Source organism: Ischnura elegans, chromosome 11, assembly GCF_921293095.1.
Source record: "Ischnura elegans chromosome 11, ioIscEleg1.1, whole genome shotgun sequence".
NCBI lineage: Eukaryota > Metazoa > Arthropoda > Insecta > Odonata > Coenagrionidae > Ischnura > Ischnura elegans.
In genome coordinates this window covers 34,088,905-34,109,986 of record NC_060256.1, presented here as the reverse complement: position 1 = coordinate 34,109,986, position 21,082 = coordinate 34,088,905, and the positions used below count along the sequence as shown (strand labels likewise).

General features: G+C 37.0%; 1 protein-coding gene across 2 annotated transcripts; it reads right to left on the bottom strand.

Moving 5' to 3' along the window:
* Positions 1-9,143: 9,143 nt before the first annotated feature.
* On the bottom strand, positions 9,144-19,401 carry LOC124167889 (transmembrane emp24 domain-containing protein bai). 2 transcript variants are annotated; one of them, XM_046545947.1, is made up of 6 exons: positions 19,138-19,401; positions 18,884-19,001; positions 18,718-18,788; positions 18,587-18,589; positions 10,158-10,284; positions 9,144-9,617 (listed from the first exon to the last, which is right to left on the bottom strand). In XM_046545947.1, exons 1-6 carry the CDS (start codon positions 19,315-19,317, stop codon positions 9,496-9,498), a joined length of 621 nt encoding a protein of 206 aa, XP_046401903.1. In that variant the 5' UTR covers positions 19,318-19,401; the 3' UTR covers positions 9,144-9,495. The 2 variants fall into 2 exon arrangements, with proteins under 2 accessions (XP_046401903.1, XP_046401904.1); XM_046545948.1 differs by lacking the exon at positions 18,587-18,589.
* Between the last annotated feature and the right edge of the window lie 1,681 nt (positions 19,402-21,082).

The window sequence follows — 21,082 nt, the reverse complement described above, 5'->3', positions numbered from 1 at the left end:
AATATCATACCCCAAAGTTTTGGCAGCGAGAGTCACGTGCAGAAAAGTTTCTCGGGTTTTCCACCGGCTAATGTTCTCCACGTCTCCTGACGTTTCGAGCAGCGACTTGCTGTCCATCCTCATGTGATCTTCGAAAGTCACGTGCTTTGCTCTCAACAAGTTTTCAGTGTAACTTGTCCATGGGTTCACAAAATCTATCATTGGTAGAGATGCGTGAAAATCGCAAATTCGATATAGATGCGATTTGCGTAAATAAATGCGACATAGATGCGATGACTGGACTTTTATGATATTTTTACGCAAATTTGCCTTTTCGACGGCAAAATTCGTACATTTTGTGCCGACCGCAGTTTAAATGCTCCGCCGACAGTCACCGCTTAAAGCATGTGAGCGACTGGCCAGCTACTAGTTGGCTGGGACTCTACGCGGCCGCGAACTACAAGTGGGCGCGGGAAAGCTACACCACCGCCACTATATGTCCTATTCCTTAATTTATTATTGTTCGACAGCATAATTATTTAAAATATTCTGTATTTTGTCATATAACTGTTTTCACTACATTTTATCGTCATCTACCTCATTATGAAAATAAAAAATAAGACGCTACAAAATGCGATAAACTGTTATTGAAAATGCGATAAAATAAAAATGAAAGTGCTATTTTCACGTATCTCTAATCATTGGAAATCTTGTTGGTTTATGGACGTAAAAGTCTGGTATTTGATTTCGAAAGTAAACTTTACGGTCTAACTTAACATGGAAATCGAACTCCGATTGAATCAATATTTATATAATAATAATTGCAATTAGATACCCAGTCTAAGAGTGCTTCTTTCCCTAGATTATTTACTCTTGCGTAAACATCTGTAGGCCAAAATTTAATTGTTTTTTCACAAACAAGAGGATATGATGAAGTGTCTCTTCGCCATCGTCAATTCTTGTTTTTTTGTCCTAACAAAGCAAATTGTAACTATGGTTACACTCCCATGAGCTATCATAGCTGTCAACGTAAACCCAGCTTTATGAGTTGGATATCATGCGGAGTGACGTCAGACTCTCTCTGACGTAATTCCCGCTCAATGAATGCGCCAGAGCGGAGGAGCGGTGGCGAAGACGAGAAATTCATTCAAATAAAGAAAAAAGGAGAGAATGCCTTTTGGTTAGAGATTATGGGGGTTCTCAGCGCTCACAAGAGAAAGCTGTGAGGTTGGGGTGTATATATCGATTTGCATGGATGGAAGGGGGAGAATGTATTCCAGAAAAAATAAATAAGCAGCCGTATCACCTCCACGACGTAAAAAGGAAGACGCTACTTATAAGGCCCATTTTTATCTCGAAATATCCTGGAGAGAGAGATTATTTTCCAGTGAAAGTAAGCGTGCCAGAAACAAGGATACGACACGTGGCGCCTCAATACTAAGGTTATCGATGATAACGAGATGATTTGAATTCAAAATGAGTGAGATTGCGTAATCGCATTTTCGATACTCGCTCAAATTTAGCTCAAATATTAATAGTTTCAGACAGTTATACTCGCACATATTCGTCCAACCTTAATTATTTAATGCCCTTAAAAATCCAGAATATCAAATAAAATATCAAAAAGGTTGAATACCCAAGAAAACCGTTTACGTGTTAATTCCGAAGTGTATCCAAAAGGTTGATTGCGTTGCCATAGCTCAGTAACTAAGGAGTTGCGTCACATGTTTATGCAAAAAAAATGCTTAAAATTGCCTCTCCTAAATTATTGCAGATTCCTCCAGTGACACTCTATATACAGGCTTGCCTCCCAATCAGCAATCAATATCCCAACAGCATCCACACAAATTCGTCGGCGATCACATATGAGCAGATGCGAAGCCAAGGGGTACAAGTAATATTTTTCACAACAGAGTTAGGTAAAGTTAATTGTTAGAAGAAAGACGCAAAAACCTTGTTGCCATCCGATACAAGTGAGTCTCTGTTCTGTGCTGACATCGAGTGGAAAATCAAATGCACTACTAAACATCTAATTGATCTCGTTTGTGATCTATATCTAATTTCTGTACCTAACTCTGTTTAGAAAAGAGAAATCATTGTACCCCTTGGCTTCTTACCCACTCAAATGACATACGTGCAGTATCCGTGTTAATCCAAAAAAAAACGTTGTACGGATCTCTGTCAAATATCCAAAGGACCCGCCAATCAACTTTGCAGCAATGTCCAACTACGGACATGGAGGTTTGTATAAACATCTCTTAGATATCTTCACAACATCTAATGAGTAGACAATGGGAGTGCTTATTATGGTTTTTGGTCATCCCCAGACATAAAATCAAAATAATTGTGCTCTTAAATTCTATACAGAGCATATGGGTACTGTTTGCAATAACATTTTTTTAATATCACGGATATTACAATTTTGATATCTATGTAACGTTATTTTACAACTTATTTTGGATGTTATAAATATCAATGTAGCGTTTTCAAAATATCCACCGTGTAATAACTACGTTTCGGATATATCAACCTTATTTAGATATCCAACGGATATTGTCTGCTGCTTGAGCTGTATACCAGTTCCTTTCTTTGGACCTCCATGCATTGCGCCCAGAGACTTCATCCAGGTTTTGAACCTGGTACCCTACTGTCAGTGGCCAAACTCTCTACCTAATGCACCACCATGCTCTCAATACTTTTTCTAAAGGCCGTTTTACACGGGGCTCGTACTTGCACAAGCTGACGTGTGTACGAAGGCGCAGTCAAAACTGCGTCGTGTAACGCGGTGAATTGCTAGAACACATGCGAGAATTCGAGGACATGAGATGACAAAATAGCCACTATTCTAATTTCGTTCATGCATTGGCGCAATTCCACGCCATTTAATAAATTAATGCAGTTCTAATCAGCGCAATTCCGTGCCCTGTGTAAAACGGCCATAAGAACACGCCCAGTGGTTTTTTTATAAGTAATAAATAAAAATTGAATGTTTTGAAGTTGAAAGGAAAGAAATAATGGATTTTATACTGTCTGAATCGAAAGGAGTAATTATTCAAGAACATAGCAAATAACAAGTTTTAACAGCCATGGGCTCAGCTAGGACATAAGACTAGGGGGGGGGGGGGTTTAGGCGCAACTAATACTGGGAGGACCTAGGGGCATGGAATACCCGCCAGGGTAAGCGGGAGGTGCGGGGGCCCTCCCCCAGAAAATTTTTAAGGTAAATGGATAAAATGGTGTGTTTTACGGGTTTCTGTGGGATATTTTATTAATTCTTACACTATTATATAAGTAATATTAATTCAATTGAGTAAAATGGATTCCAATTAAAAATCTCTATGAGCTCCGGTGGGGGGGGGGGGGGGGTTTATCTCCCAAAATCCCCTCGCTACGCCACTGTAAAGAGCATCCGCGTAGGTATAATATTTTGCTATCGCGTGGCCATTCGATTATTTTCTCCGGAGGGACTATTAGAATAGAAGGATTGGTTACGTGGAGGTGGACTACAGCGCGTGGCATTGAAGACGCGAGATACAGCATACCTCCAAGGATAAACATACGACTGATGAAGTCCAGCCGGTATGGACAAAATTATCTCCAGAGATCACTCCTGTGATTGCAGATAAATGACTGTTTCTCCCAATAATTTTCCTCAGTGTCTCGAAGGATGGAAATTTCCCTATTTCCATCTCTCGGCACGTCCCTTTCTCCGTCGCTGAAACCATCGCTGGCACCAGTGGCGGATCTACGGGGAGGGCTAAGGGGGCAATACGCCCTCCCCCCATTGGAGCAAAACACACTAGATAAAATCGAAGTATTTGGGGGTTAACTCTTTGCACAAAAGTGTTTAGTTATATTTTCCTACATATTAACCTTCTTTAACGAATTCAAATACAAATTATCTCTAAACTTAGGGCCTATTTTACATACTTTTGGTATATTACAATCTAGAGGTTGATACAGAGAGGGTCTAGGAGGGGATATGTTCCGCCCCCTACTTGGGTATCCAATTGTACAATTTCCACTAGATTACAAGAAGGACGACAGTCAATATCCTTAGGTTTTCCCACGTTTGCTAACATCTTTTTACACTTGGTAAAAGGTAACTGTGTTAACTTATAATTTAATTTTTTGATTGAAAATGGAACTTCTATGTCTCTTTATGTAATTTCTCTGCATGTAATTTCATGAGCAACTTTATTTTGTATTTAACTGCATATATTTCATGTTTTACGAGGGGTTAGATGGAAGATGGGACTTTCTAGTCCCAATTTCGCCCCATAAAGACGTATTATTATTATAGATAGAATCGTAATCTTAGTCCCCCCTTGTCCCTATCCTGGATCCGCCACTGGCTGGCACCGTTCTTCAGCCAATCAGAACACACGGCCGCTTACAGCGATGGTTACGCTCCTTGCATATTACACGTTTTCGCCCGTGCGGTAATAAAACCGCACGGTTTTAAATTGTGGCCATTTGCTTTTCATACTGTACGATTTTAAACGTACAAAAATATTATTATCAACAGCACTAGAGACAGCTCCCGCACGACTGAAACCGTCTAGTGTGAAATTGTGCATTTGTTTAAGTGGATCATTAAGCAGAAAGACGATACGGTGGCCGTGTGTCCCCAGTGGCACTGAACGGCTGCAATACGCCTAAAAATCGCGCCCGTGTTTTAACCGTACAATGTGAAAGGTCTCGTAAACTTCTTCAGTTGACTAATAGAGATAGGCCCGTGCGATTTTTTCCCGCACGGGTGAGAACGTGCAATCTGCAAGAAGCGCCACGCTTGGTTTATGATTGAAGGGTAATTGTAAATAGGGTAAGTGACGTAATAAGCGACGGAGAAAAGGGACGGTGGGAATGACCGCGTGATTCGGAAAATTATGGGTCGAGCGATCACTCTTTTGATCCCTGGAAACTTATCGCTAGAGCTATCATTCTGAGGGACGGAAAAAATTATCGCATGGTTCAGGCTTTATCATCGATTTGCGATACCTATTCTATTCGTCAAAAAATAACATGAAGAAGAATACGAATACAAAGAAGGCTGTCGAACGCAACACATGTCATCGATGAATATGGTATATTGGCCATGTCATTAGACAGAAATGGGTTCGATAGTCAAATTTTTGTTTATTGTTGACTATAATTTATTTGATAAAATAAAGAGACCTTTCTGTTTCGCGATTCGTTTTATTAACTTTATTGTTTGTCGATCCGGCGCATACTTCCCGAGCTGATTGGGATGAAAGATCGACGGCCTAAATTCTTTCGCAGAAAAGATTATGACGTAACACGCTCATGCTGAGCGTGTCGCCGCTTCTCAGTAACTCATGCATGCCTTGGGCATGGGTATCGCGTGGTTTTCTGTTGTTAGAACTCATGTGATCGGTTCTTTCCCACAGTGAACGGTTCTCCCTGAACAAAAAAATGAGACAGATCTTTAATGGCGTCATCAACTCTTGGAAAATGGACGGTACCTTTGGACTGTTCCTTTTCTTTACGTTAATGGCTGAATGAGGATGATTTATTTTCGTGTTAATTTATCTTCCCCTTCCATATTCCGAATTATTTTCATAATATGCGATTTTTGGTTGGAGTGAATGACCCCAGTACATAACATAACAAAGGGAAACATAACAAAGGGAAATTTGTGAGAGAACTTTCACAGAGGAAGAACAAGAGATAAGAACTAGGGGCAGAGCAAGATTCGTAAAAGGAAGAACAACCACAGGGATGTAAAGTAAACTAGAATGGAATGAGGATAAGTGGAAGGCTACAGGGTACTAATCCTACGAATCTAAGACAATGCATGCATAATCAGCGTTTCAACCCGGATGTTACTTTGGATGTAGCTGAGGGTCAGAGGAGTAGCCAGAAATTTCGTTTGGGGCAGGGGGGTATCAAAACCAGGGGGAAAATTTTTATATTTTATATCGTTATATTTTTCTTGAGATCATCTGCTTCGCACCTTTGACACAGGATTTGACATTTTTTATTTATATACGCACCATCAAAAAAAGTGAAACGAGGGAGGTAATTAGCGTATGAGAGAATATTTTCGTAGTATTAGTTTATCGGTAGAATTATGCTAAGATAGCAATTTTGCACTTCATGGCTGTTTGCTTGAATGCATTTTGAACTTTTTGTTATTAAAAGATAATAAGACACCGTACTCCGTTAAGGTTCCCCTCTTCTTGCTCTAAGAAATGGACTTTGGTTTCCACGACAGCATTTAAGACTCCAAAATCTTTCGTACCACGGTTCCAACGGTTCATTTGTGGCGCCGCGCAGGTAAATATGCAACGGATGCCGGAGTTGTCTTCAGATTTTCGTTGCCAAGGTAACGAACGCTCGTCACCTGTCTACCAGAACATCGCGCGTAAATTTGATTGTTGTAAGCAACCTCGGCAACAACGGGAGAAGCCCACATCCCAAATTTGATTGATAAATTCTGCTGAAGACGATATATTTCTACAGAAGATTTCTTCCAGTTTTGACCGGACATGGCGAGGTTTAAGTTTATGAACCTCATTTAGGACTGTTAGTTTATATTTGCTTTGAATGTTACATCTTAAAGATGGTCGGAATTTTCATTCCGATGAACGAATGGAAGCCGTGTTTTTGTATCCTATAGGATTCTCTCACTTTGGGAAAAGCTTCGTATTTCATACATGGTCATCGTTTTTCAGGGCTATAATCCAATTGAACATGCTTTCCTTTCCAATAAAAGTTACTCTTAAATAAATTTAGTCAAAAATTAGGGAGCGCAAATGGAGTTCACAAAATATATTTATGTATTTAACACGAATGCATATTCATGGATTAAGTCTTAGTTTGATATTGATTTAGTATTGTAATGCTTGGTTTCATTTTTGTTGCCTAATCTATATCTACCATAACTAAGGTGTGACACGCCTGTACTTTCACTACAACAATTTTAGCTCTAAATGGATTGTGAAACCATCTTAATGAGCAATCACCTATCACAACTGCAGTGCAGCTAATATGCCTTTAGTTACGGTACTCAAAAATTGGCCAGTAACACATTCCTTAGTATTTATTTTACTGACACTTCTTGTGTAAGTAACACTAATTGACGCATCAATTTCCCGAGATCATTTTTTTCTGGAGACACAGCCCACACCCATTACAGCAAGAGATATGATTGAATTTTAGAAGAACCATGTTCCTGTACTATAATCACCATGCTTTCATGATAAGCACATAATTTCCATGAGCTAAATGCTTATGCAGCATAAAGAAAGTGACAAATCAATCGATTCTGCTTCACTATACAATATACAAATGAGGACAAAAATTTAAGAGAGATACTCTCCTTTATAACACAAAATCATTCTCCTATATTTATAACAGTAAAAAAGATTTGAAGAAAGTAGGAATTAAGAGCACCTAAGGTCAAAATTTAAGTTTTTGTGACAGGGACCCATCCACGTTTTAAGGGCACATTCACTCAAAATCATCCAACCTACACCAATGTTCATATTTTCCAGCACTTACATTCATCTTCAGTCCATACATAATGAATGATTGGTGTCCACTTCATAAATGGCTATCGTTAATTCAGTACTTCATCAAGTTTGACATTCTATGTACTTACTTTCCCAAATTATAGCTGTTCTCGGAGAAAATCAGCAGGAATTAGGATGAGTTTTCTTTTGATGCACTTGATAATAATATCCACCATATTCTTTGATGGATTATCAATGTCTGTTCATTTTTCATTCTCATTTTCTTCAGTGAAATATGCATCAGCGTTTAATAGGTTACATATTTTAACTGCAGCACAATAATCACCTGGTCTATTTTCGACCTTCAATTCCAAGGTATTCAATAATATAAGTCAGTGGCCTCTTGACTTGTGTTTACTTGGAGAAAAATTCTTCTGATATTATTAGTGAAATGCGTACTTGGTGAGGACATTAAATTGCATTAGAAACAAAAATGGGGAAAAAATTATGGCATAAGGCAATTTGTTGAAAGTAAGGAAACAACAGTCTTACTCCAAAAAACACTGAAAACTCTCTTATATATTCATCCTTTCTCTGCCTAAAGCCATACACACAAACAACAAAATCATATGAGACCAAAATCGATATCAACCATACTGTGGAGGCAACAGACATTTTTCAAAATATTAGCTATGTCGAATACATAAGTCATAGGATTCAGAGGCAATTTAAATACTTTAAAATGTCATATTTAGCATAATCCATAGAATCTTAAAGTTTCTGACTTAGCAAAAATTTTTGGCCATACCAATGATCGCATTGCATAAAATCACACAACCCTAAAATGGAGACATTCATAGTTACCTGAGCATTAGAGTTGTCATATGAAAACTATCTCACCCTGAACCCTAACTTCCTCATATGACCCTTAATTAAGGCTTTTACACATGAAGCATGTATGTAAGCCCTCTCTTACACATCAAATACACTATGCAGTCAGGCACAATCTAAGTGAGATGAAATTAGAACAGATGCTGTTGATCCAGCCCACATTCATACATTTGTTGTTGCCATTACATCACTTTATATGACGCAATTTCCACTTGGCATACACTAGCTGCGTACAGTATATACATCAGAATCTACACAAAAATGCCTCATGTTGAATAGCCTTGAACCAAATACCCATATGTCATCAATTTCTGGCCGAAGGGAGGGTGAGGACAGAACATAAGGTCCCATTCACATTGTTATTGTGCTGGTAATCTTCTGTACCATCAAGAGCCGAAATGGTATGTATGTCAAAGACTGCCACTTAAAGATGGTGCATTGCCGCAACGTCAGAAGTGGAACGGACAAGAGAGATGTGAAGTGTTTCTGAAGCACTTATTTGAAACAAAGAGCCACGACAGAATCAATCTTCATGTGAATTAAAAACAAATTTACTTAATTACCAAGTTTCTGATGTCATTACAAAATTTGCCACTTTCCAATATACGCCCGTGTTCAGCCAGTGGCCACTTGAGGGAGAGTTATCAAAAATGTGAATCATCCATGATTTGTAGGATTGTAAGCAAAGATAGTAATGTGGACAGGGTAAAACACTACATTACCACCTGTTCCTCCAGAAGATGACCTTCACCAACCTTAGCAGTACTCTTCAGAACAATAATGATAAGAACACAATTAATATATAAAAACAACATCAATTTTAATTTTTCCTCAGCACAGAGAACATGATGAAAACATAATGAGAAGGGACGATCTTACTTTAATGCATAAGAACACACTCCCCAATCGAGTCAGTGATTGGAGAACCATGAAGATGGGACATTTTTAAAAAGATTCGACAAAACCAGGTCCACGCAGAGTAGCACATGACCTCCACCACAACGACTACCCACAATGCACCTATATTCCCTCGTCCTTGATCTCAGCACTTTTTGGAAGTTCAGGAATAGAAAACTCGCTGACACAAGTCATAGGGCAAACTCTGACGAGCTCCGTTGTGACAACACCTTTGACCAATCATCCCCCCTCACTCTATCAGCTTCTTGGCCTTGAAGAACCGGCGCAGGTACAGCCCCTGCCAAGTGGCAAGTCCGAGCAGGCAACACACGCTGAAAATGCTGAAATACAGCACCCTGCTGTTGGTCGACTCTGTTGGATGAGGAGAAACAATATGAGTAAGATGCCAAAGGCACATCGAACATACATCAGAAATCCTGTTTCATGGATGCTTTGCCTCCAGTGCGAATTCCAATATTCAGCAAAATATGGCAACATGTATCGATATGAGGGATATGATATTTTTTCAATTCCTCATTTTCTATCAACGGTGACCGTATACAGAACACCAGGAGTTAATATTCATTAATATTAGGCAACCAGAAAAAAATTTCCAATTTTATTCAAATTATATTCAATATATTATGTTACGTGTAATGTTTACTGCCACGTGACAGGTGGTGAAATTTGCATAAATTGCCATAAGAAAAAATTTCCCTGGACTGGGAATCGAACTGCGAAATTTTTGCTTTCCAGGCCACTACGTGTACAGACCACTAAATTATACAGGTTCCTGAATTACCACGGCAATTACACAGAGGTTCAGGAGGATAACTTTCTTTAATCAGGAGTCTATGCATACAGGATCACAAACTACTCACAAGCAAAGAGGTACTTAATTTTCCAACTCACCATTGGTGTCCCTCATCTCCTCCTCCAGCTTCCTCATCAATGAGAAATCTTGAACAATGGACTCGGACAGGTCCTCCAGGCGCTTCAGTTCCACCTCCAATGGCTTAAGTTTGGCAGCCTCACCCAGCTGCATGCAAAATAGAGAGTCAACTCTCAAATATATTCAAAGAGGACTATTAAAATTGAGGGTTGTGACACAGCAGATTATGTGGACCATTTTGGTGCTCCATGAGCCATCTCTGGATTCATTAAACACTCAGCTCAAGGAATATTAATAAAATAGGGGCAAATACCTTTCTTAATTTCACATAGTAGATAAGACTTATCATGGTGATGAAAAAAAAATACTTCTCTAACTTCCACTTAGAGTTTAAATTTCATTTTAAAGTCATCATTGTCACAACTGCAGATCCTTACGGACATAATAGTACGTCAGGATTTTTGGCTTCATTAATGAGAAACACCTAAATGATATATCCAAAGACTATTGTTACAATGTAACCATGTACTCTCGACATTAGGAAAAAAATGAAATTTTGGAAAATCAAGGAAAAATCATTGTTAAAAATATTTATTTCTTAAGCACCAAAATGTCTGGCAAAATCTCCAGTATCATAACGCCTTAAGGACAGTCTTCTGAAACCGCAAACACAACACAACTGGCAAATCAACGTGCACAATGTAGATACAAGCACCACACGCAATAATTAGGGAGTCACAATTCAAATCTTGTGAAAAACACTTATTCGACTTAGCATAAAAATTCCAATTCACCCAATTCCTCTATTATGTTAATGAAACAATGACATTCTAATGCTCAAGCCCAAATCCACTACACCACAAAGATAGCTGTTAGTGTACATCATTAAACTGTGCATACCACTCAAACAAAAAACAAATACATGGAATATGTACATATTCCACCAAAACAGATTACTTACAGGTACATATAATGAAAGGTGCAAGAATGCCCTTTACTTTCCAAAGATAGGAACCTAAGTTTCAAAAGTACTCATCCTCATCATGCTAACAAAATAAAATTAGAAGCTGAAGTTGATTAGTGCATAATGATTTAAACTGCAAAGGAATCTCATTATTAAAAACAGTGTACTTCTCCAGCTTTCATTTTTCATCACAGCTGAAAAGACTACATTTAATTACATAAATTACCAGGAGAAAAAGGATAAACCAAAAATTCTCCACCACTGACAACAAATGTAAACGAACCTCACCCATTCAGACCAACCTTTTGGTTGAATCACTGAGTGAACGTAGGGTCGCCAACCCTTGTTTTTTTTCAAATCCCTAAAATTATGTTTTTTATTGTACCACAAACATAAACACCATACATGAGAGCAATCTTGGGAAATTACACAGACATATTATGCATCTATGAGTGCATGAGAGTCATGTCACATATTCCATTCACAAGTTTTACAAAGAAATTTTGTCAAGTTCTTGATCCACTATTTCCATTAAGTCCGCATTCCAATGTACACAGAAGTATTCAAATGGCCTAACTAACCAATGCATTTACAGTAATGATTTAATGTGTAAATGCAAGATGAATCTAAGCTTGCAACGTATTACCACCCAAATTACACAAGAACATATTCCTTTATGAATGCACCAACATAAATTAAAACTGGTTCAAATTTGGGTTACGCATTCACACATGTTCCATTCCACCAAAATCCACCATGCATTCACACATTCACTCATGTGAGAAAATGCATCATGTCACCAGGCCTTTTAGACTTAAGGAAAATCAAGCAGGCTTTACCCTCCTACAAGACACAGCTTACTGACACTAGAGGACTAATATATTTTCTCTTTCTCCATCAAGTCTATACTTTTTCTATCAATGCCATCCTTATCCAATACTTCCAATAAGATAAGAATACAATGTATTAATTTAAACAACATAGAACTTCACTCCTTATAAGAAAGCACCTAATCTATACATAATTCAGTTTTCCTACCATTTAATAGAGCTCTTTAGCATTGGACATAATCGTTCAACAGAATACTGAAGTACAGAGGCCATTGAATTCATATTTAAGTTTTAAATTCAATCCTTGGTGGGAAGACCAAATATCCCAGGACCTCCAGCAGCTGGCTTTCATTGAATTCGATCCAAATGCATCTACTGACCTCTTATTAATGAATCCCATTAGGTGTGTATGGATTGGGACGCAATATTAATATCTAATTCTAAACCTAATCAGCAATGAAAAGCTAATACTCTTTTATCTATCTAATCACCTTTTTAGTGAATTTTAAACTGGTATTGGAAATAGCATATTCCCAAACCTTTTTCATATTATTTTCTAATTTTAGTGGTGAATCATCTAATCTATTAAACCATAGCTATTAAATAAATTTCTGCCAAAATATTTATATCTAACGCCATCAATAGAGAAAATTTAAAAAAAACATTTCTATGCTTAGGGAAATTTAGCTCATCAATTAGAGCACAATGGAAAAAAATTCAAGCGTCTGTTTATTAAATATTGAACTGCCACCAAAATCTAGAAAGAGTGAAAAATTGCAAGCCGATCAGACAATGGGAAGTGAGTTAACCCGGGAGAGGGCGCACAGCAAAATTTAACGTTAGAAGGGGGGTGTCATCAATATATCATATTACTCATCCCAAGGAAAATATTTTTTTTCTCTTGGAATGATCCAGTTATGTTAAGTTCTTTATTAAATAGGTCCAAGGAATTAGATTGGTTCAAAATATTTACTTTTACACTATTACCATAAAATTGATGATGGGACATGTATTCAACTGAAGTTTTCTAAGTATGTTATTTGGCATTCGGCCGCATATTTGATTTTTACTTTACAACTTTGGGTTTCAAGGCGTGAAATATCTTATTAAACATGCTGAATGTAATGTTCTACATGCTAAAAGAGAAAAAATAATTAGCTCTCATGAAAGTAAAAAGCTCAGGGGAAATCCTATGGCTCGGAAGAGAGGCATGGAAGGGCGCGTGGGGTTTAGGTGATACCTCAGAACACTTTCACTCATTCTGATCGGAAGCTGAATGAAAATTTTATGGGATACTGGCAGTATTTTGTCAAAATGTATGACACTTGAAGGTATAAAAGCTAACAACACTGTAGATACCACAATGTACGCACAATGGGTCAAAGAAGAATCATGAGGTGCCATGAACACCCCTCACGCCCTTTCCCCAGTTAAAAAACAATAACAAGATTCCATCAATGAGACAGACAAAGCAAGTTAAAAAAAAAGCATGAAAAAATATGAACCAGACCCTCATTACGATACATATCTACAAAACTTGGAATACCACCATGTATCCTCTGAAAAGTGATTCTAAGTTGCACCCTGCATAAAAAGGGCAGTCACTTCATAAATTTAAAAACAGCATGTGAATGAAATAATGTTCTCTCTGGAAGTGTTTCGCTAAAATTTTCTCAAAATATTGCATTACTTATTTACTGTTGTTAAATTTTATATTTTTTCCCATTTTCTTCTTTTTTCCTCTATTTTTTAAATTATATTTCTGTTTCCTAGAACCACAGCAAACTATTATGACGATAGTTGTGTTGCAGTTAGTATTACAAGGGAAATTTCTCATTAAAAAATAAGTCATCTGTTATTCTTTTATTGAAAATTTTCCTCAGGAGGTAACATGCACATTCCTCAAGACTGGAAAACTCTAGTGCTTGTTTAGAATAAGATCTGAATCCCTCTCCAGAGAGCCCAGTTAAATTGATACACATTCGGAGGCAGTCAAGAATTCCAAAAAACAAAAAGGGAAATGCATATACCATCACAGCTGTCTAATTATAATTATCTTTATCAGGAAAAACGAGATAAAAGGTTCACAATTTGGGTGCTAACATGACAGATATTTCTCACTGAAACTATCACTCCTATTCAAATCAGATTCCAAGCACTTGAATCATTCAATTATACTGAGATAAAGAGACCGAGATAAGAGATATACTCATAATTATAAAAAGGCAGCAAGATGCCTTTCTTTAGTGAGGACATCAAATACACATAGGGGAAGGAGGTTACTTTAACAACTTAAATCACAAGAGCACACCATAAATAATCATAAGCTGCTTTGAATCATGTTTACTAATCCTTCAAGTAATAAATACAAGTGTAAATATTTCAGAAGATAAGAAATGGCTTTTGAAAAAGATACGAGGAGAGATTAGGGTAGCTTTAAATATAGCATGACAACTGAAGGAGAAGAAGTCTGAATACAGGAAATTCATATTATAATTACAATTGGTGCAAAATGGATCTCAAAATCAGTTTTATATTTAATATAAATAATAATTGTCAGTATTTTTCCTGCTACCTTTCAATGGCATTTTGATTTCCTGTCTTCAAACATATTCACTTTAGCCAATCATTAGCTCAACTGAAGAATTCCATTTGGAGATGGTTCAGAACCAGATAGATACATACGATGATTGTGATAAAATTTAAACGGAAAATAAACAAAATAAAACACAAACAGTCATGAAACTTGTGTTAATTTTCAAGGGAAAAATTCCCTTTGAGAATAAAACTTGGTAATTATACCATGTACCTATTGATTTCCATGCCAATGCGCAGACCACTACATTAAACAAGGTCCTTTATTTAATGCATTCCAACCAATATAAATTGCCATGGGAATTTATGAACCATGATAGTATTGTGGACTGCACAATGGTCTGGAGAACCTTGCATGACTTGATTCTCTATTCAAGGAACATTAGAGCAGACTTCATCCAAGATTCATCACTGTTTAAATTACATCCAAAGCCCAAGGAATCAGCAGGTGCTGCAAGTACAAACTTCTGAGCAAATGAATGTTTCATAGCAAATTTGCTGTGCCGGGGAAGTCATTCCTTAGAAAAAAAACTGCTTTCTGAATATTATTATAATTAATTCAAAATTACCATGTGGAAATAGCCAAGTTTTAATTTTTTCTATTCCTACATTTCTGAAGATTATTTTGAAGATAATTTGTGCTTCAACCACATTATAAGAAGTGTGGGTTTGGCATACATTTTAAAAAAGAATATGAAAAAATTACCTCATCTAGAGGACTTAGCATACCATTATGTGACATTTTCATCCTTTATGAATAAAAAATGCAGTGAGTGTCTTGAAAGTAGCTGCAGGAGCAACAGATTTAGTGATAAATAAATATTCTGTGCATTAACCCCTTCCCTGATTCGGACGAGATATCTCGTCCTAAGAAGACGCGCAAAAACTGACGCGGCCGAGTTAACTCGTCCTATGTCAAGTTGGCTTCTTCTTTCGTGATCTGGACGAGATATCTCGTCCCCTTATTAGAAGTACGTAGTTTTGCCGTGAGAGTGCATACGTGTCTTCACAATGCATGATATCCGGCAAACTTCTACGTTTTTTCGAGGTCCAAAAGAGGGGAAAAATCTATTATTTCTCGTAATGTTTTTGTTTCTAAACCTATTGTGTATCGAGATGTGATAAATGAACAAAGAAACAATGCGTTTTATAAATAACTGCGATGACTTTTCGCAGAGTTTTTATCAATCGTTGGAACAGCCGAAGTGAGTCGGCAGACAAGTGCCGTCTTGCTATTCTGAAGGTCGCGCGTTCGAATCTTGCTATCGGAAAGGATGTTGTATTATCTTTATTCCGTGAATAAATTAATTTGAAACATTTTATAAACACTACTAAGCAAAACTATCATTACTTACTCTTCAGTGTAGTCGACGGGACCTCGTAAATAAATTACGTCCAAGCTGCTATTCCAAAGGTCGCGTGTTCGAAAGCCATTTCTGTCAACTACGTAACAGTAGTCGGGAACTTTCTGATAGTGTTCTTTTTCAGCAATATGGTGTCAAAATCTTCGCACCGAAAATCAACTTGCTCAGTGATGTTTTATTGTCTTTTTTCTTTATAATGACAAACTATATCTTTGTTTTTTTAGTTTTCCGTTTGTTATTTAGCTACAAATACAACTGATTATTATTTCATTTCTGTAAGTTCGTCAATATTTGTGACCGTGCATAGATTTGACATAGAAACTTCGGCTATTCAGCTATTTCTCCCTTCCAGGGAAGACATATTTTCTATCTCCCAACCCCCTTGTTTATCCATCCCTTCTCTTCATCCATTGTTCTCTCCCCTCCGCCTTTCCTTTTACGCACTGTCTACGCACTGTCGCGGCCGCCCTTTCATCCTTTTCATCCTCCTCCCCTCCGATCTCCCTTTCATGCAACCACTGCACCCTCATCGGTTTTTCCCTACTGCCCTATACTTTCCCTTTTTACAGCCGCACATGACAAAAAACACTCTTTCTCACTATTTTTCCCTTCCCAATGCCTCTGACCCTCATGTTTTGGTTTCTTTGCCTCTGTCCTTTTACCACTATCTGTTTTGGGTTACTTACACTCCCATTCCATAAAATTCTAGTGTCAGTTCTACGGAGTCTTTTGGAGTGTTCACAGCTAACATTTATTTCCTCTGCGAATTACTGTACAAAGAGCTAGATTCGGCATAAAAACTTTTGTTCTCTGCGAGTCCAGCACTGGATACGTCTGGTCAACAAATATTTATACCGGGAAAGGCACTACTCTTGACAAAGACTTTGAAAGTAAGCCAATGTCCTCCCAAGTGGTATTGTCACTGATGAAACCACTATTTGAAAAAGGGTATTGCGTCAGGACAGACAATTTTTATACCTCTCCACAACTAGCCGAGGAACTAGTTTCTCATTCTTGTGATACTTATGGAACTGTGTGCAGAACAGGAAAGGGGATGCCAGAGGGGCTGAAGAAGAAAAAAATGAAGAAAGGAGATGAAAAAAATGAAGAAAGGAGATGTGGCAGCTTTCCGTAAAGGAAAAATTTTGGTTCTTCCCTGGAAGGACAAAAAGGAAGTAACCTTACTCTCTACAGTCCACAATAGGGAAATGAGAGAGGTGCAGAAAAGGGGGGCAGTGGTTATGAAACCAAAGGTAGTCATCAATTACAATGAGGCAATGCGGGGTGTTGACAGGGTAGATCAGCATTTGGCTGACTATCCAATCCCAAGAAAAAGAGGGAAAAAATATTGTAAAAAATTATTTTTTCATCTGATGGAAATTTGCTTATGGAATTCATATGTTTTATGTCGAAAAACAGGTGGTGATAAAACACATTTGCAATACAGGCTGGACCTAATAGATAAAATGATTGAACTGTACTTCCCAAGTGTTCCCTCCCCTAAGGCAGGTAGGCCACCTGCAAAAGCCCATCCCCTCCGAATTACCGAGAGGCATTTCCCAGACATAATCCCACCCACGGAAAATAAGTCAAACCCAACTCGGAAGTGTGCCGTGTGCTCCCGAAAGCGAGATGCGCGTGGAAAAATGGTGAGGAGGGAGAGTCGCAATTTTTGCCCTGACTGTAATGTGGGTGTTTCAAAGTATACCATACAAAGATAGACTTTTAGTTTATATAATATTTTACCGTTTCAAATTTGGAGTTTATATTAATATTTTTCTAACTCCATCGTCTGTTTTTATAGTGAGTAATTTTTGTGACTATATTTATTGTGAAATATTTTACTTGATTTTTATGCAAGAATACATGAAATTTTTTAAAAAGTGATATAATAAGAGTAAATTTTAAAATAAATGACTTCGTAAAACACTTAAATGAATGTTTTTTATTTAATATCTACCTGTAAATAATTAAAAAACGTAATAAAATAATATGACATTTTTTGTGATATTTGTTGAGAAATATCCATCAGTGAAGGGGTTAAGAGGTGCTGCACTAAAAAACTATACAATTTTACCGTTTGCGTAAATCAAAAACTAAAAAATAGTAAACATTTTTTAGAGATTGAAACATGATCGAGTAATTTCCATTGATTCATTGAATTCTACTTAATTTGTCTGTTAAATAGCATCTCGTAGCTCAAACCCAAGAAAATTGCATTCAGTTGGAAATAAAGGAAAAATGATTCACTATACCTAGTTACATAATTAGACAATGAGAACTCTCTCATGGGTACCAAGAAGATATTTAGAGAATATTATGGATTATTATACCTTCGTGCCTGATTTTCATAAAAATGACCCTTAAAACAAAGCAGCGAGGGACTAAAAGTTCAACTGGGAAAAACATTTTCCAGGGCAAATTTTGCACAAACAAACCTTCTGGTGGATAAATAACATGTGGATAACTTTAATCGTTTAAATCCACAGATTTTACTTTTAGAATATGATCGGCATCGATCAATTAATCACGACTGATAAGTTAGCAATAAGAAATACGATTAGCATACAACAAGGCAACTATCTACAAAAATGCTAAGTTGGTTTTAAACCATGCAAGTTTAGAAAAAGTAAAGGAACCTTCACAAAATATCAGGGTTACAGGAGAAACGCAATAAAAATAAAAGGCAACATTACCGCCTATATCCAGAAGAAGTTTCCACAGCCCAAACAGAAAGAGAAAGTAGGAAGACAGTGAATAACAGATTCATAAAATTAAGTTTTTTAAAGAAATAAAGTAAGACAGCAGTCACTCAATGCTTGCTTACCCCCTCATAGTTCTTGGCTTCAATACCTCTTTTCGTAACCAAAGATACTTCTTGCTTCATTCCTCTTTGTGCTGTAAATAAATAATTGGATATGAACGGAATACTTGAAGTGAATGTTGATATAATTTTATACATAATAGTAAAAGCCTAACAATGAATAACTTACAAGGAACGCGCGACGTGAAACAAATTTCAAACGTATCGTAGGTTTCCGTTACGAATGAAAATTTCCCTTTAGAAATATCTTCTTTCTGCGACAGAATGTGTCCTTTAGAATCTCTAACCTGCCAAAGAAATTCGTCGGTAAGGGACATTAAGCGGGGTCTTAAGAAATACCACAAGAATACAGTTATCGTAACTTCATGATTGACATCCGTGCATCAAAACCAAACAAATCCAGTCTAACTTAAGGCGACTTACGATATAGTCAACTTTCTGTCCAGGAGCATCTGTCACTTCGTATTCTCCACTCACGAAGACATTCGTCTGCAATTCCTCTTTCAAACATTTTTCAGTATTAGGATGCAAATGAAACATAATACCATTTACTTCTATTGCCCACAGGGCAATAATTACATTGAAAAGTAAATACAGATCCATTTTACTAAAGGTATAAATATGTGAAAGTTAGACGCCGAACGATTACGTGTAACACATTCTCTTCAGGCAGCGGCCATTACTTGATCGTCACTTCCGGTAGCTTGTTGAAAACAAAAGACGTTAGATAAGCGATAAGCCAAAAACACCGCCAGTTTAAACCGAGAAATAGTTAGACTCTGGAAAACGATTTGTCAGTGTTGTGCCATATACACCTAAACAATTCTATATAAATTGTAATTTTGTTTTTTGAATAAATTATGTGATGTTTAAGATCAAATAGTACCCAGTGCTACTTATTCCTTCTACAGCGGATTACACAGAACTACACATAATGCCCTAGTGGTTCATCAAAGTTCTCAATATTTTAAGGTCCTTGCCTAAACTAAGCCAATGATAAAAGTACTGCTATAAAATGATAAATGATTCACAAGATTATTCCCTTGGCTAGCCACTCTTAAATAAATCATCTTTTTCTTTGTACTAAAAATGTTTTACCAATGCTTCTTTCATTGTAAGACTGCATGAAAAAATGTTTACATCATCTCGTACAGTTTTTCATGCTCAACTAAATGTTATAAATAAATTATTCAATTGCCCATCTAATAGCAATGTATTTGACTCTATATTTTATCAACTTCTGTTTTCAGTGAAACAGAAGTACACTATGTGCATGTTTAAATTTACTCTATTTGTCTATATGACAGCATATAATCCAAAACCTAATTATAAAAATATTCTTATTCATCAGCATATCTCTTGAAATTAGTTTTCACTAGCCATTTACCTCTTCTTCATAAGAAATTATATGGTTTATTATGATGCTTAAGTTTTTCTATGTCATAAAATGAGTGCATTGAGAATGTTTTCTCCTTAACACATTCAGCATAAGGCACGTCAATTGACGTGGTCCTGTCCAAGTCAAGATACGGAGCATGTCATGTCCGTGCTCTGCCGGTCAGGCAGGGAGCCCTTTCTCCGCCTCCGTACGTGACTATAATATCCAATTCTGAGTCTTCCAATCGTATGCATGGCCTTCAGCAAGCTTCCCTCTTTCGACCCGTGTGCGCCATTTGTAAATAGCAGTATTTGAGCAGACATTATTACGCCAAAACCTCTCTCTACTTTTATTTCTTATTTTATCGGCCGATTCTGACGACTGTCATGAAAATCGGGACCGCATTGAATGTGTTAATGAGTCAAATTAAGGAAATAACATGAAAAATGAAAATTTGCCAGCAAGATTAAATCATCCTGAAGATATTATTTTACTTATCATTGGAATTGCATGACTACTGCCAGTCCATCGTCAGTGATTCAGGGGGTGACCATAGAAATTGCTTAAAAATATGGGCTCACCAATGACCTTCATACTATTATCTATCCAGAAAACATTCTTCCCATCTAGAGCTGAATTTTTAGTTCAAATGACTAAATTTGCAAATGAACACTTATAGCTGTAACCTTCATATGTGGCATAGTTTCCAAAAAATCTTCTTCAAAACTATTTTTATGGTTGTCTCTTATTTCCACCTGGGTAGACTTGCTTTGATGATATTGTGCCTCATCCCTCAATTCAAATTCTCAGCATGACACGGCTCATGAATGAAGGAATGAAATGATATGTGAATGATAGTATAAAACAAAATGATAAACTAATCAAGTCTGATAGAATAGCATTTGATGGAGTGCAAAAATCGATACTGAGGAATGAGAAGAGGCATGAGGTTTTGAGGCTGAATGGAACAGGAAAAATGGATATGATGGA

What these genes read in the sequence shown, in the direction of transcription:
- LOC124167889 (XM_046545947.1), bottom strand. Translation starts at nt 19,317, where the DNA reads ATGGATCTGTATTTACTTTTCAATGTAATTATTGCCCTGTGGGCAATA. An exon ending in GACAGAAAGTTGACTATATC is followed by an intron (nt 19,002 to 19,137) that starts GTAAGTCGCCTT and finishes TTTCTTTGGCAG; the next exon opens with GTTAGAGATTCTAAAGGACA. An exon ending in GGAGATGAGGGACACCAATG is followed by an intron (nt 9,618 to 10,157) that starts GTGAGTTGGAAA and finishes CTCATCCAACAG; the next exon opens with AGTCGACCAACAGCAGGGTG.